The sequence below is a fragment of the Piliocolobus tephrosceles genome, chromosome 13 (genome assembly GCF_002776525.5).
Source record: "Piliocolobus tephrosceles isolate RC106 chromosome 13, ASM277652v3, whole genome shotgun sequence".
Classification (NCBI taxonomy): Eukaryota; Metazoa; Chordata; class Mammalia; order Primates; family Cercopithecidae; genus Piliocolobus; species Piliocolobus tephrosceles.
In genome coordinates this window covers 98,391,589-98,417,003 of record NC_045446.1, presented here as the reverse complement: position 1 = coordinate 98,417,003, position 25,415 = coordinate 98,391,589, and the positions used below count along the sequence as shown (strand labels likewise).

Genomic DNA, 25,415 nt, shown 5'->3' with positions numbered 1-25,415 from the left:
ATAAATCATGCTGCTATAAAGACACATGCACACGTATGTTTATTGCGGCACTATTCACAATAGCAAAGACTTGGAATCAACCCAAATGTCCATCAGTGACAGACTGGATTAAGAAAATGTGGCACATATACACCATGGAATACTATGAAGCCAAAAAAAAGGATGAGTTTGCATCCTTTGTAGGGATATGGATGCAGCTGGAAACCATCATTCTTAGCAAACTATCACAAGAACAGAAAACCAAACACCGCATGTTCTCACTCATAGGTGGGAACTGAACAATGAGCTCACTTGGACTCAGGAAGGGGAACATCACACAATGGGGCCTATCATGGGGAGGGGGGAGGGGGGAGGGATTGCACTGGGGAGTTATACCTGATATAAATGATGAATTGATGGGTGCTGACGAGTTGATGGGTGCAGCACACCAACATGGCACATGTATAAATATGTAACACACCTGCACGTTATGCACATGTACCCTAGAACTTAAAGTATAATAAAAAAATAAATAAATAAATAAAAATAAAAATAAAATCATAAATAGAAAAAAAAAAAAAGTAGCTGTTGAAACTTCAACCACAAAAGTAGATTAAAAAATTCGGGGTCAGCAGATGCTATGAATATTGAGTATTGTATAAAAGGAGGAGATAAAGGAAAACAAGTCAATATTTGATATAATGATCCAGCATGTTACAGAATAAACATCAAGCCAAAACCAGCTTTAAGCTTTCCACTGAAAATTTACATCCTCAGGAAGTCATCTGCATACCAAACTCAAATAGGAAAAAAAATATATAAAGCAACTCAATATATGCATCTAAGCTTCATGTTACACAATAACTACTCCTTTTGAATTGGAACAAAGCTTAGATTACAAAAAAAAGAATTAAGCACAGGATGCAAAAAAAACAGAAAAGACACCTATAAGACAAATGAGCATATATACCAAACTATTTCAGCTGGCAACATTTGAGATCATCCTACCATTGTTTCACTTCATGGTAGCAAAAACTCGGGGTACAGTAGTCTTGACTTTAGAGTTCTTTCTTCTGTTTAAGTCAACTGAACATTATATAAGGCCCCTGAACACAAATCACCAGGTATGGAAGAGAGAGAAATTAAGAGTCATGTGGCTACATTATGAAATGCCACGAAAAAAAAAAAAATACTAGCAAAATAGACAATTGGAATCCAGAGGTCAGTGGGTTGAAGAAGTAAAGGATGGCTTCAAAGAAGCGACAAGGTAAGCACTGAATCTTGAAAGATATGAAATGCTGGAGTGGGAAGAAAATGATCCAGGAAGGAATCTTTCACTGTTTAAGTGGAAACTGGGAAGAATGGTCTCACAGGACAATAGGATAGGGGCTAGCTTACAAAACCCAACTGCAAGCGTGAACTAAAGGGTAGCATGAAAGGTAAGCCACTCGAAAAACATCCTAATTTGACCAAGGTTCACAGGAAGATGACTCAGAAGAACACTGAGAACGAATTATGAAGCTTATAGCCCCCAGCCAAGAATGAGGTAATAAGAATCTGGGGGCAGAATGGCAGTGCAAGTAGGAAGTGAAAATGGAACACTAAAAGCCACCACTAAATGTAGAAATGACAGGAATCAAAGCAAGCACAATTATACCAAGGCAAGTCAGAGGGGCCTAAGTACAGACTCCAGTTCTAGCACTTCACTAACTATGGAACATTAGGCAAGGAAGTAAGTGAACCTGTCAAAGCCTGTGTCTGAACTTGTAAAATGACAACAACATTACACAAAGCTGTGATAAGAATTTAAATAAATGAGATATGATAGTCAAAGTGCATGGTAAGTTATTAAAAAATTGATATATGTTAATCTTTTTCCAGTACTTATTTTACAAATACATAGTCTAAAGCTCCTAAAAGTCACTAAGTACCTAACACAGTCCCTAGCATCTATTAGGTAATTGCTGCTGAAAGGAGAAAAATAAAAAATGGGAAAAAGAGAAAAAGTGAAGAGACAAGAGGCAGAAAAATCCTAGCTCCCACTTAGCAGAATCTTGATTTGGAACTTGGAATCTTTTTCTAAGAGTATACTTATAAGCTTCAAAGTTAGCTAATCTGTGTTTTAACACCAACAGTAAGTTCTTATAGTACTAAAAAAAGAAAAAGCTACTTTAAAAAAAAGTAGGACTAAATCAATGTAAACAGGATCTGGAATCAACTCTAAGGCACAAAGAATAATCTATGGGTGTCATTTCGATCTTAATTAAAACTGACCTATGTTTACTGTTAAGAAAGCCTTAAAAGGACATTTGTTGAGCTAAAATGGAATCTACCCAGTCTCATTTCTAAAAAGGTTTAAATTGAAAAAGAAAAGAAAGCATATGCTTAGAGATTTCATGTTCACATTTAAGGAAATAAATGTTCCAAAAATAAATTTTAACTTAATCATTTTAGTTATATGTTCATGCTCTTCTCTAACAGTGTCTCCCTGGAGGTCAACTTTCTAACACACAACAAGACAATCGGCCAAAACAAGGCTCTTCCCTATGGCAGGAGGTCAGGTCTTTGTGCCTGATCACTCCACCTGAACTCTCTCCTGCACATGTCTTATTGCTTCATCACTCGTGGCACCCTCACCGCTGCTAAGAAAATCTTGTTGCCCCTCACTGCATTGATCTCATCAAACAGAAAAGGATTGTGACAAGGCAGCATTCCAGAAGGCCTTGCTTGCACCTGTCACTCAATACCTCTCGTCTCCATTCACGCCAAAGTCTAAAGGCAAACATTCATTTTAGACTCCAAGTGTGTGCACACAATGAGTAGCCCAAAATTATTTACAATACTGTCAATTACACTGACATTACCCAATTACAGAAGGCAAACTACACACAAATAATGGTAGGCATGACAGGAGAGAAAGAAAATGTGACTTGGCATCACAAATAGGTTTCACTGTTAACTTCACCACTGTGACCTTGGACAAGTCACTTAAAAGCCTTCCTTTCCTCCTCCGAAATTTTAAATAATAGCTACCTTTCTTGTCATGAGGAAAAATGAGAACTTAAGCGGAAAGTGTTCAGTATATGGTAAAATGCCAAATAAATAATTATGGTTTTAATTATAATGATATGATTATTAGACATATGCCATACAATTTACAATTCAATGGGCTCCTACTGGCTCCAAGTTTCAATGTGGTTCTTGTACAAATCTCCTTTATCCAGAAAGATAAGAAAAGAAGAAAAAGATAATCAAGATAAAGAGGATAAGTTATAAGTAACAAAGCCAGTTCACTCCTGTGTCTGATATGGTGTCTACAAAGACAATTCTAAAACATGAGCAACAAAAATTTCAACAAGTCAGCAGTGTCTGGAAAAGTGCTTAGTCTTCCCACAGGGAATATAGTGAGTTATATGTGCAAATGATAGTATTATTCCCATTTTATGTATAGTTTGATTTTTCTGTATCTGGTACATCCTTAAAAACAGGTAACAAAGGAAAAAAGTAGCCTCCAGTGACTGATGGATGCATACAACACTAAAACATAAAATGCAAAAGTAAAAGATAAAATGGAAAGCCAGGCTGGGTGCAGTGACTTACACCTATGATCCCAGAACTTTGGGAGGCTGGGGCAGGAGGATGGTTTGAGTCCAGGAATTCAGGATCACTTCAGCCCATAAGGTCGAGACTGCAGCAAGCCATGATGACACCATTGCACTCTCCAGTCTGGGTGACAGAGAGAGACTCTGTCTCAAAAAAAAAAGGTAACCCAACTGAGATCATGGATGCAGAGTCACATTCAAAACCAATTGCTTAAAAACATGGAGAAAAATCAAAAGATATTAATATGAGTGAAAATAAGTATTAATTTTTAAAATTCAAAAGTAGGTAGCAGGTGAAGTTAAGACTAGGAGAGGTAGTTCAAAAAAGGGCTGGGGGCGGTGGCTCACGCCTGTAATCCCAGCATTTTGAAAAGCTGAGACAGGTGGATCACCTGAGGTCAGGAGTTTGAGACCAGTCTAGCCAACATGGTGAAACCCTGTCTCTACTAAAAATACAAAAATTAGCCACCTGTAATCTCAGCTACTCCAGAGGCTAAGGCAGGAGAATCACTTGAGCCTGGGAGGTGGAGTTTGCAGTGAGCCAAGATGGGCCACTGCACTCCAGCCTGGGTGACACAGCGAGACTCCCATCTCAAAAAAAGAAAGAAAAGGCAATTAGCCTTTCTATTTCAACTGGAGAACCACGAACTTCAACTCTACTGTTTGTGCACAGTACTAGGGAACGCACAGGAAGAAACAGCAAAACATTCCTTGTTTAGCATCAAAAATCCTATCAACTGCCCCAAAATGTTCCTCATATTCAACAGACATGACATAATACTTTAAATTTATTACAGTTTAAAAAAAAAAAAAAAAACATGCAAGTACATGTGTACTTTAAAGATAGAACTTCTTACAGTATAATGCAAATGTAGTCTTAGTAAACAGAATTTTACAACACTATAATTAGATACTACCACTTACTATCTAAATTAAATTATAAAGCTCGGCCTACGTAAGTATATTATTTAGAGTCAAGTTTTTTATGCTCACATTTATAGAAAGTTCAACAATACCTTTTCAACCATTGTAAGTCAATGAGGTGAACTTCACAAAATACAGGTTTTCCAAAAATAAACCCTACCTATGAGTTCTATATAAGTCACAGCAAACAAAACCAAAGTGAAGGAATAAGAAATTCAGTTAATTCACTCCCTCATTCACAAAGTATTTGTGAAATTTGCACTAGTCATTGTACCAGGCCCTGAACACACACTGATCAGTAAGACAGTATTTTCCTTTTGTTTGACTGCCCTGGATTATGTTTTCCCAGGAAGACAGCTCCCTACCACTCAGACGTGTGTTAGGGGAGCGCGAGCTGTCACTTTTCTACAAGGCTTTCAGTTATAAGGGAAAATCTGTCTAGGTCCTCCTGGTTGAGAAATCTCTAAGATGTGAAGCTGAACTCAGAGCTACACATACAGCTAATCTTATCAAAATGTTTAGAAGTAAAGCAATCTGAAGGAAATTCAGGAGCACAGAATTTACTGACTGAAATACATCCTACTGTTCATACCAAGAATAAGAGTGGAGAAGGACTATTGTTTTCCTGGTAAAATTATAATGGAGGCAGAAGAGCATCAGCCATGGAAGACAAGCTTTTACTCTGAATTGCCAAAGTGGAACTTCATGCCCACTTGAATTGATCCATTAGTTCTAATACCATGAAGAAGTTCTTCATGGTAAGAAGTTCTTCTTCTCCATGAAGAAGTTCTTCGTGGTATTAGAACTAATGGATCCAGAATCCAGATCTTACAATCCACTATCAGAGGAAACTGTGATTGACAGGGCAAAGAAACAGACTTTAGAAGAATGTTTCCAGATGTTCAAAATAATTCATCAGCTTACTAGTAGTTGGGAAGGTATTCTAATGGTCACAAGAGATATCATTAAAGAATTTGAAGACCAAATCTTCTCTCTGGTGTACATTAATGATGTGCATTATGTTGTTTTAGAGACAGGGTCTCTCTCTCTTGCTCAGCCCGGAGTGTTGTGACTCAATCGTGACTTGCTGTAGCCCTGGACTCCTGGGCTCAAGCGGTCCTCCCACCTCGGGGAGATTACAGGTGTGAGCCACTATGCCTGGCCTCATGTACAGAATTAACAAGTGAGTTATTCTTAATTACAAAGTAGAAAATCCAGTCAGGCATTACCTGTTTAATGGAGGAAAAAAAAAAAAAAGGCCTGCAACAATTTCTTTTGTTCTTCCTTGTTTCGTTTTTTTCACTCTGAGAAAAGGATGCTTGCTCTGTCAAGCTGCACTGTCACAAGCAGAGACTGATTACTGCTCCCTCCATCAAGGGCACTTGTGAAACAATGGCACTAGGTGGATGCAGAATCATATTTTATGGTAGTTACTGAAATATGGGTTATTCAATCACTCCTCAGGGACTGATATTTTATCAGGCCAGGAGCAAGCTGTGATGTGGTAAAACCTCTCTGGATGGAGATGAGCAGATCTGATTATGGTCTGGAGGAATCTGTGGCCCTCCTTCATTGAGAGCGGCATCAGGAGGTATTATGTAGTGTCACTGGGGCCCTCTTAGAACCTTGGGGCCCCCTTAGAACCTTGTCGGTAACCCAAAGAGACCTAGGTCATCTTGTGCCCTAATATGTGTAAGCTTGGTAATCATTTGGGGGTAAAATTTTTGAAACAATTATTGTAAAGTAAGTGTTTACATGAGATAAGGAGAAGATTCCTATCTTGTATTTTTGAACCGTAGAATCAGTTCCATGTTATGCTGGTGACAGTAGTGAAAGTGAAGGAGAGAAGAAACCTGTCAATTAGTAGAACTCTTTAAACAGAGATTCAAAGAAAGGATATTAACCTAAGTATCCAACAGTAGGGGAATGGTTAAATAAAGGTTAATGGCATATTAGACAACCATTAAAAATATTTGTGAAGACACTTTAATGACATGGGGAAATATATATATCTAGGAGCATCTCATTTATTTAAAAATGGGTTTAAGAGCAGGGCACAGTGGTTTACTGCCTGTAATCTCAACTTTGGGAGGCCAAGGTGAGAGGATCACTTGAGGCCAAGAGTTTGAGACCATCCTGGGCAACACAGCAAGATCCCATCTCTATTAAAAAATTTTTTTTAATTAGCCAGGTATGGTAACATACACCTGTAGTCCTAGCTCCTCAGAAGGCTAGGGCAGAAGGATTGCTTGGGCCCAGGAGTTTGGGGCTACAGTGAACCACGATCATGCCACTGCCTTCCAGCCTGTGTGACAGAGTAAGACCCTTTAAAAAAAAAAAAAAAGTGAACAAATGTGTATATGTACACTCAAAAAAGCAAAGACAGTTGTTATCTCTAGGTGGTGAAATTACAGGTTATTTTTATTTGTAATTTTCTGTGTTTTACTAGAGATTTTTCACCAAAAGCAAGCATTTTATAATCTGGGTAAAAGGGTATTTTACAGGAAATTTTTCTCGAAACCATTCTTGCAGAGTCCCCCGCCCTGCCCCTCGAGAACAGAGCGCTCAGCCTTGGAAGAATATCATCTCTGGTGCCCTGGATGTGGGAAATACTAAGTCTGAGCATGATTGAGAGGAAAGGAACCTAAGTTAGGAAAAGGGCTTGTTGTTGTTGTTTTCTTAGAATGAGCATTTGAAATTTTCACAGCAATTTGCAGTAATTTCATGTCTCTTGAATTTAAAAATATTTTTCAAACGGGCTTGTATATACTGTGTGTGCTTTTTGGGTTTTTGTTTTTGTTTTTTCTTCATTTTTCTAGGACTTTTTTCCCCCAATTTAATAAAATTTGCATTTACTAAAATGTACCCATAAGGGTCATGTTTTCACTCATCTTTAACCATGCCCTTGTTACAGCATAAAATGAAAATGTAGTTGTTCAAATAGGACCGCTAAAGTTGAAGGATGAAATAGTTGATCTCTTCACATATATTTTCTATGTGTCCTTTCTAGGAATGACTAAAAAGACTTAATGTGGAATCTATACTTGAAAGTATAAAACGGTCCAAACAAGAAAACTTAAGACACTGACGTTAGATAAGGAGACTGTACCTTAGTTAACATTTAAAAGAAACCAGAATGAATTGTTACTGTTTTGAAAATGGCTGTAATGGATATTTTAAAATTAGCTATTAATTGATTTCTAAAATAGAAAATAAAATCAAGAACCCTCCTGTTTAAAGTGAGAATACAATTCTGAATTTATTCATGGCAATAAAATTCTGAGAATTTTTACTTAAAAAAAAAAAAAGACAATATTTCAAGGAATTTGGAACAAAGTAGAGAAGGCAGGCAAATGAACAACTGTGTGTGACAGGGGACACAAAGGAAAGTTAAAAGCCAGAGACAGTAAGTTTACTGTTTGAGGACATCTTACAAATCAACAGGAAACAGACAAATATCACAACAGGGAAAAATATGTATAAACTATATACACACAAATTAAGAAAGAAATCATAACTTTCTAAATAATTGTTAATATTAATATAAATTATTCATATTCATATTGGAATCAAAAAGAGATTCAAACAATACAGACACTAGTAGGACAACACATCAACATGACCTCTATGCTGGCAAAATATACAAAAAGCTTTCAAAATGTGTCATATTCCCAGTCATCACAAAAAAAGAAAACTGCAAACCAGTATCCGTCACAACAACAGAAAGATCCTTAACAAAAATACTAGTAAATAGAATCCTATAATATAAAGAAATCTTGCTTAAATGGAGTTTTCAAAGGAATTTAAATTTGATTCAACATGTAGCAGGGGAAATCAATGTACCATAATCAAAAGACTAAAAACCACCACATCATCACCTTAATGTTCACAAAAAAAAGCACCTGACACAAGTCACAATTCATGTTATCATAAAAACACTAAGCCAGCTAGGAATAGATGGAAGCTTCTCAACCTCATATGTATTTACAAAAAAACCCACAGCTAACATCAGATGTAATGGTAAAAGACTGAATGCTTCCCCCTCAGTAAGATCAGGAACAACACAGCAATATCTACTTTTACCACTTCTATTCTACAGATCCTACACTCGGTATAATCAAGCAAAAGAAAAAGAAATAAGAAATCCAAGGCACATAGATGATAAAGGAAGAAATGAAACCATCTTTATTCACAAATCTCAATCAGCTACAGAAAAAAAATCCAAAAAAACTCCCAAAAAGCCACAAAAACTAATAGGTCAGTTTAGAATTATCAGTCTACAAAAACAAACTATTTCCGTACACTGGCAACAAATAATTGGAAATTGAAATTTTTAAAATACCATTTATAATAGCATTAAAAAATATCAAATAGTAAGAGATGACTCTAACAAAATATGTGCACATTACATGTACTTAAAGTTATAAAGCAACGCTAAAAAGACACTAAAGAAGGCCTAAATAAAAAGGTATTGTTACGACGTCAATTCTCTCCAGTTAGATTTACAGATTCAATGCAACCTCAGTGAAGTCATTGGCAAGCTTTTTATATGAAGTAACTAGCTAATCCAAAAACTTTTATGAAAATGCAATAGTCCAAAAATAACCAAAGCAATTTTAAGAAAATATATATCAGTTGACAGACTCACAGATGTAAGACTTACTATAAAACTACACCAATCAAGATTGGTGTTATTGGTCAAAGGACAGACATATAGAATAGGAGTCCACAAAGAGACCCACACATATATGGTCAACTGACTTTCAAAGAGTCAAGGTAATTCAATAGAAAAAGCATAGTTTTTTCCAAACAAATGGTACTGAATCAATTGGATACCCACATGCAAAAAAAGTGTACCTTGATCCTTACTTAGCATTATATACAAAAATTAAGGCGAAGTGGATCCTAGCCTTAAATATAAGTGCTAAAACTGTAAAACCTCTAGACGAAAACATAGGACAAAATCTGTGACTTTGGGTCAATCACAGATTTATCAGATATGACACTATATAAATTACCTAAAATGTGATAAATCAGACTTCAAAATTTAAGATACCTGCTCTTTGCCAGACACTTAAAATAAAAACAAGCCACAGATTGGGAGAAAGTATTAGCAAAATATATCTGATTAAGGATACGTATTCAGAATATATAGACAACTCTTAGAATTTACTAAGGCAACACCATTTCAAAAGAGAGACGAAAGACTTGAAGACATTTCACCAAAGAAGGTATATGAATGGCAAATAAGCACATGTAGAGATGTTCAGTCATTAGGGAAATGCAAATTAAAACTGCAGTAAGGTATCACTACATGTCTATTAGAATGGCTAAAATTAAAAGACTGACAATACCATGTGCTGCCACGATGGGAGGCAACTCGAACTCCTATCCACTGCTGGCAGGAACATAAATTGGAAGAGCTGATTTGGAAAACAACTGGGGAGTTTCTCAAAGTTAAATATACACTTAACATATGTTCCCAGTAACCCTATTCCTGGAAAATAACCCCACTTGTTTCCCCGAGAAATGAGAAAATTATTTACATAAAAATATTTTTTATAATGATTTTTGTCATAATCACCAAAAACTGGAAACAATCAATGCCAATTTAAAGCTGAAGAAAACATATCATACATCCATACAATGAAATACTCAGCAATTAAAAGGAACAAACTACCGATACACGCAGTAACATTAAGCTAAATGAAAAAAGCCAGACACAAAAGGCTAAATACTGTATTATCCTATTTATATATCGTTCTGAAAAATGCAACACTACAGGGGTAGAAATCAGATCAGTGGTTGCCAGAGGCTGAGTGAAGGGTAAAGTAATTGCAAAGGGAATAAGAAATATTTTGGAGTGATGACGCTGTTCTAGTCTTAATTGTGGTAATTATACAACACCATACATTTGCCAAAACTCAAACTGTAAATATTAAAGAGTTAGGATAATTTAGATAACTGATATACAGTAAAACTTTTTTAAAAGTTTAAAAAGTTGTTTTGCTATATACATTTTTCAAATGCCAGATGAGCTATTAGTACTTAGACACATGTCCTACTTATGTGAACTCATGGTATTATAAAATTATATCATTCCTTCTCATCTTAACTTGATGCTTTGGTTATGTTCATGATTCTTAGAAAGTGGTATACATAATAGTTAATACAGTGGCTAAATTATTTAAAACAAAAATCTAACTTCTTGTATTTAACTTCACTGATACTTAACTACAGACTTAAAATGATCTAATTTAAAGCAGGATGAGACAGTACAGGATTATTGGACGACAGCAATGAGTATTAAAGTCAAAATAACTATGTTCGAATTCCAGCTTTGCCATTTACTACTTGTGTGCCTCACTACAGTATATTGTTTCTGTGCCACGGTTATTTTTTTTTCCGTCACCTGTATAATGAGATAGTAGTAACGACCTCTGCAGTTATTTCAAGCACTAAATGAGATAATGTTTAGAAAATGACTAACACATAACACATATAAAGAGTTCAATAAGTACATTTTCTAGGTTTTTAATTTTTGGTTACTTAAAGAAACACTTTTCTAAGTTTCAGTCAAAATCTATTATGTATTTCCTACTGTGAGTCTTGAAATTTTATTCAACATTGTAAAAAGAGTAAGAATCAAGCTCATTTTTTACTCAATTCCCTTTTAAAAAGATGATCAAGAATAAAGGCATAGAAAGTAGAAAGGGGAATAAGAGAGAAGGGGAAACACATTTACTGTGCACCTACAAAAGCATCCTAAAAAACAAGTGCTTTATCTAAATGGATTATTTCTTTTGTTCCTCCTAGAAGACGGCTACAGAGAAACAAAGGATTTATATGAAAACTTTTCATAAACATTCATAACTAGCCTTTAAAAAAGAACTGTTCAATTTCTATTTAAGATACTGGCTTGGTTCCCATAAACAAATGTCGCATTAAGAGTAAAACTTATGTTTAGAAAGATTTAAATAATTACAACTGTTCCTTATAATTTACTCAGAAAGTAGTATCTTAAGAATTATAACGAAGGATCCTCATGCCATAAACCAAGACCCTTCATTGCCTTCCTTTGAGACATAATCGGGACTTTGGCAGCTTTTAAAACACAGCATCAGAAAACCAGTAAATAAGATTAACGTTGTTAACCTCTCAGAGCTCCCAAAGTTATGAAAAATATGAAAATTCATTGGCACTTACTCTGTGTTTAAATATGGGGGAAAGGAGGAAGAGTTCATTGCAAAGAAACCCGGCCTCAGTTTCTCTTAGTTTTCACTTTCTCTCAGTCCCCAAAAGGCAACAATAAGCACATAGTAAGACAATGTAATAGAAGACCCTCCATTGGGAGTAAACTTACCTGTAATGTTTTCTCCTCTTTAAGGTCCAATCCAAACACATTGTGCCGCTTCACCTTCAAGAAATCAGCATCTTCCTCCTCCTCATCTCTGTCCAGGAACTGCGTAGGAACTTCCTTGATCTTCTGTGCCTCACTGGTGTTAGGAAGAGATGGAGCTTGAGATCCTTTTGCTTTTGCCAGCTTCTCTTCCATTTCTTCTTCATCGTTTTCCTCTTCGTCCTGTTCTTCGTCACCAGTATCATTATCCAGTCTGTGCTCTGTCCCTTCGAGTCTTTTTCCACCTTTCTGAAGGATGGACATTTTCTCATTGAAGTAGGCTCTAAATTCTTCCACTTCGTCATTGGTGAGGGAGGGAGCCCTTGGCTCAATTACTTTATCGGCTTGGCTCATTACCAATTCTTTGGTGGGTTGTTTCTGCATTTTCTGAAGAAATCTTATGCGTGGTGCCACAGCAAGACCAAGAGACCTTAAATATGGAAAAATGTGAAAATAGTCATCTCAACACTGATGATATGTTTATAGGTGTCATAGAAGAGTTTCTCAAGAGCAGAGATTTCTAGAGTTTTTTTTAAAGAAAATGTTCCTGTAAGATATAACTCAATACTAACAGGTTAGTTGATGCAAAAAGTAAGGCAAAATACACTGAACACCTGTCAGAAAACATTTTAGACACTGTTTTTTCTTTAAGAGGGTAACATGGAACAAGACAAAGAGCACTGAACCAGAAACAAGATAACAGTTCAAGTACTAGACCCGCCAATTTCCAATTCAACTCTCTCAGCTTCAGCTTCCTTATGACATGGGGATAACAGTACCTGCCAGGCCTAACTCACATTTGCTGTAAAGATCCAATTAACTAACTACATGAAAGTACCTCATAAAATGTTAAGCACTAAATAAACCAGAGAAGACATGACCATGAAAGGACAAAACACAATTCTCTACAGAGAAAGAACTAGAATGTGGTCCCCATCTCCCTTCCTGAAACAGAATATGGCATAATCATTGCTATAAAAATGGATTTTATAAACCAAACACCAAAAAAAGAAATTAAAAAATCTTGTTTTCTCCATCAATGATCAATATTCAATTTAATATCATGTCTTTCCCAGCTTGGATCAAAGCTAATAGCTTTCATTAAGTTCTCACTGATCGATGAGAAATAAAATCCTAGATTTTATCAAGGATTGCTCTGAATAAACAGTAACATCATAACATGAATCCACTGTTCTTTTCCTATCTGACATGGTTCAAAGAAACTGAGAGATGTAATGTTGAGAAGCATGGATTCAAAAGTAAGACTGCTGAGGTTCAAAATCTGGCTTCCACTTACTAGCTGTAAGATCTCAGGAATATGATTTAATCTTTCTATACAGGAGCTTTCCCATTTGCAAAACAGGATGCTAAGAGTACCTGCCTCACAGGGTTGTTTTAAGAATAAATTAGTTGACAGATGTAATGCACTTAAAACTAGTGCCTGGCATATAGACAACTATTGAGAACTTAATGTCATCACCATCACTACTGTTAGGGTTAGGATCATGAACTCATCCAGATAATTTCTCTCAATGTATTGCACTTACATTTTTATGTCTCTCTCAGCTACTAAAACTGAGTTTCTTGAAGGTAGCAGTACATCTTATACATCTACAATTTAACATATAGTACAATGATTTGCACATATTAGGTATTCAAAACATGTTTCTTTAGTAAAACTTTAAAACCTTTAACATATCTTAAATGGCACTGCTTTAGGTATCAAAGGCTTCTAAAGGAAATCACACACCTCAAGGAAACTACACAGCTAACTATCTACAAAAATTAAAATACCAAATTCAACTATACTAAAATCTGTTCTCAAAGTTAATTTTCTGCCTTCTCTAAGCACCACAAAAAGCAAAAGTCATCAACTACCAATAGATAAAATTTACTGGAATCTATTGCAACAAATGGTACCCTAAATATGGCCTACACTATTAAAGACCTGTGCCTTTCCTATCTGCTAATATCCCAGGTAGGTCAAGTCAGAAAACCAGGACAAAAATTCACAGGGAGCCAAAAGTCAGCTAATAACCTAAGCCATGGATCATATTCAGAAATAATAAAACTAGGAACTGGTATATAAACATGAGCAAAAAACAACATGTTATCCATGGCACATGGTTTTCCATCTATCACTTAAATGGAAAGCTGGCAGCCCTACATTGCTATAAAGCAATTTAAAAGGTTCAAAAATGTAGTAACTAACATATTACCTGTTATGGTAAACATACAGTCTAACAAAGAATAGAAAACAGCAGCTCACTCAGATATATGTTGTAGTTAGACTCAATTTAAAGGTAAAGGTACTCAAATTCCTAACAGCAAGCCAAACATACAGACCTTGCCTTATAATCACATATTTCACCATAGTCTGTGAAATTTCATGCTGATATTCAAAGTATGATTATCTCAAAGGTGCTTCCGTAAGATTATGTCAATGTTTTTACCACTCCCACAGGTAGGAGCCCACTGAAGAATAAACATTCCTCCTTTATAGGTCAAAAGGTTAAAACAAAAAACCTGGCCAGGCGCAGTGACTCATACCTGTAATGCCAGCACTTTGGAAGGCTGAGGCGGGGGGATCACTTGAGCCCAGGAGTTTGAAACCAGCCTGGGCAACATGGCAAAACCTTGTCTCTACAAAAAATACAAAAAGACTACCCAGACATGGTAGTATACACCTGTAATCCCAGCTACTCAGGAGGCTGAGATGAGAGGATCACCCAAGCCTGGGATGTCAAGGATGCAGTGAGCCATGATCACACCACTGCACTATGGCCTGGGTGACAGAGTAAGACCTTGTCTCATCCCCCAAAAAAATCCCTCAAATACTAAGCCAAAACGAAACCAACCATTCTGTTTCATACAATAGTAACCTCAGTTACCAAAAAAGGGGCATCTTGCCATAGTAACTGTTAGTACCTGTAAGAAACACCAAGACAGGAGGAATATTCAGGCAGTAAGCAATAGAGGAAAACAACCTAACTTAAGAAGAATCAGCAAAAGAGACTCACATCCAAAGCACAGAATGTCTATGGTAATCCAGGCAAGAGTTTCAGAGAACAAGAGAACTACAGAAGACACAAAGATTTCAAAGAATGCTTATTGGTTGCTCTCCATCTCCTTTGAGATCAAACTATAGGAAAGAGCCAATGTCACTTTAAGGAATTGATACCTACAAATAACAAACTGCTTCCTGATAATAAGAACTGAACACTGAACGAATTTTCTGCCAGGCTGATTTCATCTTTTCCACTGCGAATCTTTAACAAACAGATTCGTTTAACATAAGGTAGAGTGGTTTAAACTAAGAATCTCAGAGAACCAGGTTTCTCTGACAAATTCTTTCTGGCCGGGTGTGGTGCCTTACGCCTGTAATCCTAGCACTTCAAGAAGTTGAGGTGGGTGGATTGCTTGAGCCCAGGAGTTTGAGACGAGGCAGGGCAACATAGCAAGATCTCATCTCTAAATTAATTAATTAATTAATTCCCTCTAACTTTGAGGATTCACTATTACAACTATATTATGAATACTTACAGGGCATATTCAGGTATAGGTAACTTGCTCACATCAAATACTTCTTTATCCTTCATCAGATATACCGATCGTATATAGGAGACAAAACACTGTAAATTAAGAGTTTGAAAAGTACAATATAATAGCAATTAAAAATGAGTTTAGACTAAAATATAAGAAAATTAACCAATGGGATAAATTCAATAGTACTGAAAAACCACAAAACAGTTCAGTCTATCTCCATTCCATACACACATGAAAACCTACCTTTTAGAATTGTAATATTAGAAAAAAACTTTGCATTTGGTTTCATAAAGCCAACCTAACCCAGAATATCTTCTTTCCAAAAAGCTACTCTAAAAGTCAGTATAATTCCATTACAATAAGGTACACCGTTGGGAAAATATAGGCTTTGGAATAATCTAGATTTGGAATCTATTCAGAGCTCAAACTCTTACTGAGCAAATTTCTTATTTCTCTACATGTCAGTATCCTCATCTATCAAAAAAGAGATACATTACCTTCTACTTAGAGTGTTACGAGAATAAAATCAGAAAAATGCACGTAGATACCTAGCATATCTTCTAGAATATAGTAACAAATGCTAGTTAGTGATAATTTTTTTATTGTGTCAAAAGATAAGTTTTTCAATGAAATAAAATTTTACATATTGAGATTTAATAAAACCATGTCAGGAAAAACTTTATTGCTAAAGCTTTTCCTTTTTATGATTTCAAGTAATTCATCATTAACTTGGAATATTTTCTTCTGTTCCTGTTTTAAAAAAAAACAAACAAACAAAAACTATCTTCATACTAGAGTTACAAAAACCAGAATATAAACAGGGTCCTGATCCTTTATCAGTTCGTCAAATAAACAGGTAACAAAACACAAGTAGGTAATTTTTTATTTTTAAGTTGACTTTTGTAAAGTATATTTAGTTCCTGTTTGCATACTTCCTAAACTTCACATTTTATCTAGCTTTACAAAAATCCTTTCTACCCAACTAATCTCCAAACCATTTTCTATCTCCATGGGCATAAAAAACAATGAATGACACCAGTTTAAAAATAATTTTTTCCCTACAATCATCCACAAGCAACCACCTCAGTTGCTTATCACTTTTATTCTATCCAGATTATAATCAAAACCTAGAAAATCACTTCTATGAAACTAGATAGCTTGCTGCTGCTGGCAACACAGTTAGCCATTCTGTTAAACCATGCGTGACAACCAATAAACCACATCATTTATTTCAAAGTGCTTTTCTATAATCAGTGTTCTGGAAGACTCATCTATTGTATGCACAAACGAGTGAAACAACATCTTTCCAATGTTTCATATTTTCTGATAGATAACTGAATGACCTCCTAGGCCTGCAGTAAGTCATGACATACCAAAATTAATCTAATATTTTAAATGTGTGTACTACCTCCAAAGCTCCTAGAAGATTTTAACTGCAAGTTTGAAGGCTGTTGGCTAGAAAAAACATGCACACGTTTGCATGCCCAAAATTTTTAAGAAAAATGAATATTAACAATTTGTTTGAAGATCCTTTAATGAAAAGGTTCTCAAGGTAAAGTAAGCTTATAGAAGTCCAACATGGCATAGCTTACTATTTGATGCTCTCATATTTTGGAATGAATTTCTCCTGACATAACACAGTAGGTCTCAAGAAAGCTAGCCGAGACCTGGATTTCAGTCTCAGGTCTTCCACTTAATAACTGTTACCCTAGACAATTTTTTTTTTTTCTTTTTTTTTTGAGACGGAGTCTCGCTCTGTCGCCCAGGCTGGAGTACAGTGGCCGGATCTCAGCTCACTGCAAGTTCCGCTTCCCGGGTTCACGCCATTCTCCTGCCTCAGCCTCCCGAGTAGCTGGGACTACAGGCGCCCGCCACCTCACCCGGCTAGTTTTTTGTATTTTTTAGTAGAGACGGGGTTTCACCGGGTTAGCCAGGATGGTCTTGATCTCCTGACCTCGTGATCGGCCCGTCTCGGCCTCCCAAAGTGCTGGGATTACAGGCTTGAGCCACCGTGCCCGGCCTTTTTTTTTTTTTTTTAAGACAGAAACTCACTCTGTAGCCCAGGCTGCAGTGCAATGGCACAATCTCGGCTCACTACAACCTCTGCTTCCAGGGTTCAAGCAATTGTCATGCCTCAGCCACCCAAGTAGCTGGGATTACAGGCGTGCACCACCACACCCAGCTAATTTTCTTGTTGTTGTTTTTAGTAGAGACAGGGTTTCACCATGTTGGCCTGGCTGGTCTCAAACTCCTGGCCTCAAGTGATCCACCCATCTCAGCCTCCCAAAGTGCTGTGATTATAGGCGTGAGCCACCGCACCCAGTCATCCTAGACATTTTTTAATTTTCAAGCTAGCATTTATCCATCTGTACAGTCAAATCAATACCACCTACCTCATTGGTTGTCAGGAAGATTAGGTGACAATGCATGTAAAACAGTTTTGTCATAACTAAGTACCTGGCACACAGTAAGCACTCAAATTTTAGCCTCATCATTAATGTTATTCTAAACACACCAATGATAATTTGCTAAAATATAAAATAAGTTAGCAAAAAATTTAAGATCTCTTCTTTAAATAAAACTTACTTCTGGCTGGGCGCAATGGCTCACGCTTGTAACACCAGCACTTTGGGAGGCCGAGGCAGGCAGATCACTTGAGACCAAGAGTTCTGAGACCAGCCTGGCCAACATGGTGAAACCCCGTCTCCACTAAAAATACAAAAAATTAGCCCGGCGTGGTGGCGGGTGCCTGTAATCCCAGCTACTGAGGTGGCTGAGGCAGGAGAATCACTTGAACCCAGGAGGTGGAGGTTGCAGTGAGCTGAAATCATGCCATTGCACTCCAGCCTGGGCAACAAAAGCAAAACTCTGTATCAAACACAAACAAACAAACAAACAAACTTACTTCTTTGCCAGGAATAACAGTTTCAAAACCATCACATAAAAGCCTAACTATTGAATGTTTTTCTGCTCAGGCTACTCCATCAACTTAGGGTGAGCTTTCTATAACTCTTCTTTATTTTCTTCCTCCCACCTCATCTATCTGCTGAAATAGAATCCAACCTCTGAGTTCCTACTCTCTGGCTCATTGTTGATATGTTATGGGAGATGCAAAGATCTTGTAAATGCAATAAATGGCAGTAAAGGACAGGTGAAAATGATAGAGACTCAAATATCTGTTAATTCAAAGATTAGATAGATTGGAAAGCACAGTGAAAAATAACTTCACATCTTCCTTTACCAAAGAATCTACTGTGGGATATTCTAAAAAACTTTAAAAAAAAAAAACAAAAAAAAAGTTTAACTAAAATAGATTTCTCACCACAAGTATGTGAGGTAATACCTACGCTAGTTAGCTTCATTTAGCAATTACACAATGTCTATTTGTTTCAAAATATGTTACATACCAGAAATATGATTTATCAATTAAGAAAAATAAAACTGCCGGACGCGGTGGCTCAAGCCTGTAATCCCAGCACTTTGGGAGGCCGAGACGGGCAGATCATGAAGTCAGGAGATCGAGACCATCCTGGCTAACCCGGTGAAACCCCGTCTCTACTAAAAAATACAAAAAACTAGCCAGGCGAGGTGGCGGGCACCTGTAGTCCCAGCTACTCGGGAGGCTGAGGCAGGAGAATGGCGGGAACCCGGGAGGCGGAGCTTGCAGTGAGCTGAGATCCGGCCACTGCACTCCAGCCTGGGCGACAGAGCGAGACTCCGTCTCAAAAAAAGAAAAATAAAACTAAAGATTGACTTCTTTATGTATCTGCTAACCAAGATCTTTAAGTCCAGAGATGTAATTGGGGAACATTAAGTCATATTCATAGGTTAAAATCTCATTTCTGAAGATAATTTTGCTAGAGTTCTATGCTTTCTAGAAATTCAGTCTAATGTAGGAAAATACTAATCTCACAGTCAAGAAAGTACAATCAGGAGTTACAGCAATTTTACAAAAGAAATAAAACTTAATAATGTTATCAAGTATTAGAAATCAGGCTACTGTGCATCCAAAAAATCACATTTGAGAGGATTTTCCATATGTCTTCAACAAAACTAAAGATGACGTTCCCCATCAATACATAAAAAATATTTTTCAAAATTCTGAAGAATAAGCTAGACTGGCCATAGTGGCTCATGCCTGTAATCCTAGCACTTTGGAAGGCCGAGGCGGGTGGATCACCTGAGTTCAGAAGTTCCAGACCACTCTGGGCAACATGGAGAAACCCAGTCTCTACTAATATACAAAAAAGTAGCCAGGTGTGGTGGTGGCACACACCTGTAGTCCCAGCTACTCAGGAGGCTAAGGCACAAGAATCACTTGAGCCTAGGAGGCAGAGGTTGTAGTGAGCTGAGATCATGCCACTGCACTCCAGCTTGGGCTACAAAGTGAGACTCTGTCTCAAAAAAAAAAAAAAATTACATATATATATATATATATATATATATATATATATATATATGTTAAAGTTATCTATCAGCAAATTACACTTCTTGAATATCTGAAGCACAAACATGCAACCGAGAAGTAGCAGAAAATGATAAACTTTATTGTTTTCCATTCAATGAAAGTATCCAATTGAAAAATGACTTACCCTTTGAGCTCTTTCTTTTAAATCTCGATCTTGAGCTAGAAAAGATTCCAATTTTTTCTGGACATCTATAAGTTTTTCTGGATTGATTCTTTGTAACAAAAAGATAAAGATTAAAATAAGACATCTATAAGTTTTTCTGGATTGATTCTTTGTAACAAAAAGATGAAGGTTAAAATAAGGTATCTCAAAGTTGGAGACTAAAAATAGTAAGCAGCATTTTCCTCAGTATTTTTAAATGTATAACTGTTTCTCATCTATGAATCAGATTAGATGGAAATTAAGCTAGACACAAGTTTGACACTCTTACCTACTATGAATAACACGGGAGAAAAGAAATGACATGTCAGACAGTTTCTCTAAACATCCCATGCTGAGTGAGATACTTGGATTAACACCACAGTTAGCATTGGCTACTTAACAGACAGAAGGTAGTCTCCCACGAGAGATCCATTCTATATGAAATGGAATAAATGATTTAATTTTTTTTTAAGAGGTCTCACCCTGTTCCCTCAGTGAGGCTGGAGTGTAGTGGTAAAATCACAGCTCACTGTAACCTTGAACTCCTGGACTCAAATGACCCTCTCACATCTCAGCTTCTCAAGTAGCTGGACTATAGGCTTGCACCAACATGCCTGGCTAGTCTGTTTGTTTTTTTTTTTTTTTTTTGTAGAGACAGGGTCTCACTGTTTTGCCCTGGCTGGTCTGGAACTCCTGGCCTCAAGCAATCCTTCTGCCTTGGATTCCCAAAGTGCTGAGTTACAGGTGTGAGCCACCATGCCTAGCCCTAATGTCATTTTTATAAATATTCGTTTCAGTCAAATATCATAAAATCAATTTCAAGTAATAAACAAGTAGCCAAAGACTGCAGCGATTTCCTTATTTAGAAATTAGGTATACTATAACAGAGATGATATTTAACTCTGCCCAGAGAAGCTACAGGAAAAGAAAAAAAAATGTTACGGAGGTCTAGGCTTCACAAGAGACCTCACTGTTTCCCTGATTTTAGGCTGAACCACATTGTTCAGGCCAGGATGGTGATAGGTGGTGGCAGGTAAGATTGTGTGTGTTTTTTTGTTTGTTTGTTTTCTTTTGTTTTTTGAGACATAGTCTTGCTCTGTTGCCCAGGCTGGAGTGAAGTGGTGCGATCTCAGCTCACTGCAAGCTCTGCCTCTCAGGTTCACGCCATTCTCCAGCCTCCTGGGTAGCTGGGACTACAGGCGCCTGCCACCACGCCCGGCTAATTTTTTTGTATTTTTAGTAGAGACGAGGTTTGACCGTGTTCACCAGTATGGTCTCGATCTCCTGGCCTCGTGATCCGCCCGCCTCAGCCTCCCAAAGTGCTGGGATTACAGGCATGAGCCACCGTGCCCAGCCATGACTGTTTTCACTTATTTTTATTATAAAAAATTTCAAAATACACAAAAGAAAAGGTAGAGACTTTCACTCAGCTTCAACAATTACCAAGTCATAGTCAATTTTGTCTCTTCTACAACCTCAACACTCCTCCCTGAATCTAACCGCTCTCCAAATTATTTTTAGGCAAATCAAGCCAGGGTGTTTCAATAGCCCCAGTACAAGTAAGATTCTGATGGATTTCACTGATGCTGAATGTACACATCCTTAGAGACAGGACAGCACAACTCTCTGAGATGGATAGACAACCCCAAAAGTAATTCCATCCAAGAGGTTTAATTCTTTCAATCAGCAGTGCTTCCTGAAGTTAACAAGTTCTCCATCTCATTTTCTCCACTAATAGTCTTCAGAAAAGGCCATTTAAGACTTTAGAAAAACAAAAAAAAGAGTCAGACTTCTGATATCCAGTACCCTATGGATGGAGGTTGGAAGTCATCACTCCATCACAACAACAAGTAAAAAGTAGAACAGACTGGAAAAAAAAGAAATCAACAACTCTTCTTTTATCCATGATAAATATGGAGGACACAGGACAAACCACAGTCCCCTACACAGGAAAGAGAGAGGTGAGTACAGGGAGTCACCGCTTACTTCAGCTGAGTCATGAGCAGAAACAACACGGGGAGCCAGTGCCTGGGTGGGAGACCCTCAACTGTAATTGATAAAACCTGCTGGAGCCTCGGTGTGAACAAGTCTGAGAAGTAAAAACTCCAGGAGGACCCATTCATAGGGCAGCCCCACACACATGAGTTTTACCCCAGGAGCTCAAGTAAGTTCTCACCGTAAATATCAGAAAAATTCCCGCATGCTTTCAGCAAAACAAGTGGAAAATGAACCACTCTGAAATATGCCTCAGCACTCTGCTCTTAACTAGTTTCTCCTGAGGGTGGGCCTTATTAATGAGAGCCAAGCTTCCTAGGGTTTTATCTGAGCCTAACTGACCTTGGGGGAGGGAAATGCCCAACTCTAGCCATCCTTTCCCACTTAAGTTGGCGTGGTGGGAAGGCAGAGACTGAAAAGAATTTGTAAACTTCACAGTCCAGAGGCATAGGCTCACTAAAAGACTGAGACCTACTATAGCTGTTAGGAATGCTTCCGCCACAGCCCCCACTGCCTCACACCTTACCACCGCAACACTAACATCACTAAAGGCCTATTGACAGCAATTCTTTTTATAATACCTGGTACATCATATCTATCATGAAAAAAATTACAAGGCATACTAAAAGCAAAAAACATAATTTGAAGAGACAGAGTAAAGCATCATAACCAGACATGGCAGGGATACTGGAAGTATTAGGCCAGAAATATAATTTAAAATAACAGTGACTCATATGTTAAGGATTCTAACAGATAAAACAGGCAGCACGCACAGATGAGAAACATAATCAGAGAGATGGAAATTCTAAGAAAGAACCAAAAAGAAATGTGAGAGAACAAAAAGAACTGCAACAGAAATGACTAATACCTTTGATAGGTTTATTACTAGATTGGACACACCTGAGGAAAGAATCGCTGAACTTGATAAAAACCTCCAAACCTGACTGAAAACAACACAACAGAACTTCAATGACTACGGAACAACTACGAAAAGTGAACATATGCATGATGGGAGTATCAGAAAGAGAACAGAAACAGAAGCAATGCTTCAAACAGTAATAACTCAGAATTTCCCCCAAATTAATGTCAAACACCAAACCACAGATCCAAGAGCCCAGAAATCTCTACGCAGGATAAATGCCCAAGTGAGAGGGGGAGAGACAGAGGGAAAAAGAGAAAGACTGAGACTATACCTAGGCATATCATTGTCAAACTACAGAAAATTAAATATTTTTTTAATCCTGAAAGAAGTGGGCGGGGGGGCACCTTACCTATAGAGGAACAAAGACAGGAACTACACCTGATTTCTCAGATACCATGCAAGCAAGGAGAGAGTGGAATGAAATATTTAAAGTGTTGACAGAGAAAAACCACCAGCCTAGAACTCTGTACCTCACAAAATTATCCTTCAAAAGTGAAAGAGAAACACTTTTTCAGACAAAAATTGACAAAATTTATGTCCAGTAGAATTGCCTTGCAAAATATGTTTAAAAGTTATTTAGAGAGAAAAAAATAACGTAAGTCAGAAACTCAGATCTTCATAACAAAGGAAGAGCACATCAAAGGAATAAATGATGGTAAAATAAAATTTTTCTTATTCTTAATCTGTTTTTTCAAATTAATAGCCCCAGCGTGTTTAATTATGTATATTTATGTGTATACGCTTATGTATGCTTTACATAAGTGAAATGAATGACATCAATGATACAAGGGACAAGAGGGATAAATCAGAATTATAAGGTACTCACACAAATCAGAATTATAAGGTACTCACACTACCTGTGAAGTCCTGTAGCATTATGTCATTATTTCAAAATGGGCTTGGATTACTTGTAAACGTATATTGCAAAAACATTAGAGCAATCACTAAAAAAAAGTGAAAAAGAAAAAACACAAACTGGTATGCTAAGGAGAGAAAGCAATCATAAAATGCTCAGAATCACAAGAGGCGGAAAGAGAGGAGACGAAAGAAGAACAGGGCAACAAACAAAAAACAGTAACGAATACATTAGATATTCATCCAACTATATCAATAATCACTTTCAACATCAATAGCCTAAATGCTTCAGTTAAAAGAGATGTTATCAGAGTGGATCAAAAAACAAGACCCAACTATATGTCATCTACAATAAACCAACTTTCACTATAAAGACACAAAAATTAATAAAAGTGGTTTGATAAAAATGTATCATGCTAACACTAATCAAAAGAAAGCAAAAACAGCTATATTAATGTCAGAGCAGACTTCCAAGCAAGAAACTTCTCAGGGATAACTGGCATGACATCATGATAAAGAAGTCAATTCTCCAAAAAGGCAACAATCCTTAATGTATAGGCTCCTAACAATAGAGCATCAAACTATGTGAGACAAATACTGATAAAATTGCAACCAGAAAGATGAATCCACTGTTATAATTAGAGACTTCAACATCCTTCTACCAGGAATAGACAAATCCAGCAGGCAGAAAGTGTCAGTAAGAACACAGTTGAACTCAACAATACCATCAATCAACTGGACACAATAGACATCTAGAGACTACTTTATCCAACAACATAGTACACATCTTCTCAAGCTCACATGGAACATTCACCAAAATAAAACACATTCTGGGCCATAAAACACATCTTAACAAAATTAAAAGAATATAAATCATACAATATCTGCTTTCACACCACAATGGAATTAAACTAGAAATAAGAGAGGCCAGGGGCAATGGCTCACACCTGTAATCTCAGTACTTTGGGAGGCTGAGGTGGGCAGATCACCTGGGGTCAGGAGTTCGAAACCAGCCTGGCCAACATGGCGAAACCCCATCTCTACTAAAAATACAAAAATTAGCTGGGCATGGTGGCCCATGTCTGTAATCCCAGCTACATGGGAGGCTTAGGCAGGAGAACCACTTGAACCCAGGAGGTGGAGGTTGCAGTGAGCCAAGATTGTGCCACTGCACTCCAGCCCGGGTGACACAGCAACACTCTGTCATAACATAACATAATATAACATAACATAACATAACATAGAAATAGTAGAGAGGTAACTGGAAAATTCTAAAATACATGGAGATTAAACATACCTCTAAATAACACAAGTCAAAACAAAGTATTTTAAAATTTCTCTTGAATTAAATAAAAATGAAAATAACTTAGCAAAATTTGTGGAATGCAACAAGAGCAGTACTTACGAGGGAAATTTATAGCACTGAATGCATATACAGTCATGGGCCACATAATGATATGTCAGTCAGTGATGGACTGCATATACAACAGTGGTCTCATAAGACTGTAACAATGGCCAGGAGCAATGGCTCACACCTGTAATTCTAGCACTTTGGGAGGCCAAGGCAGGAAGACTGCCTGAGC

General features: G+C 37.1%; 1 protein-coding gene across 1 annotated transcript in view; it reads right to left on the bottom strand.

Annotated features, from left to right (window-relative positions):
- The window catches only part of DDX10 (DEAD-box helicase 10), a 278,514-nt gene that overhangs the window by 206,434 nt on the left and 46,665 nt on the right, over positions 1-25,415 (bottom strand). Inside the window, exons 11-13 of the mRNA XM_023208194.1 lie at positions 20,043-20,130; positions 15,448-15,536; positions 11,869-12,334 (exon numbers count right to left, since the gene is read on the bottom strand). Coding sequence (XP_023063962.1) covers positions 11,869-12,334; positions 15,448-15,536; positions 20,043-20,130 — 643 coding nt within the window. The remainder of the gene's footprint in view (positions 1-11,868; positions 12,335-15,447; positions 15,537-20,042; positions 20,131-25,415) is intronic.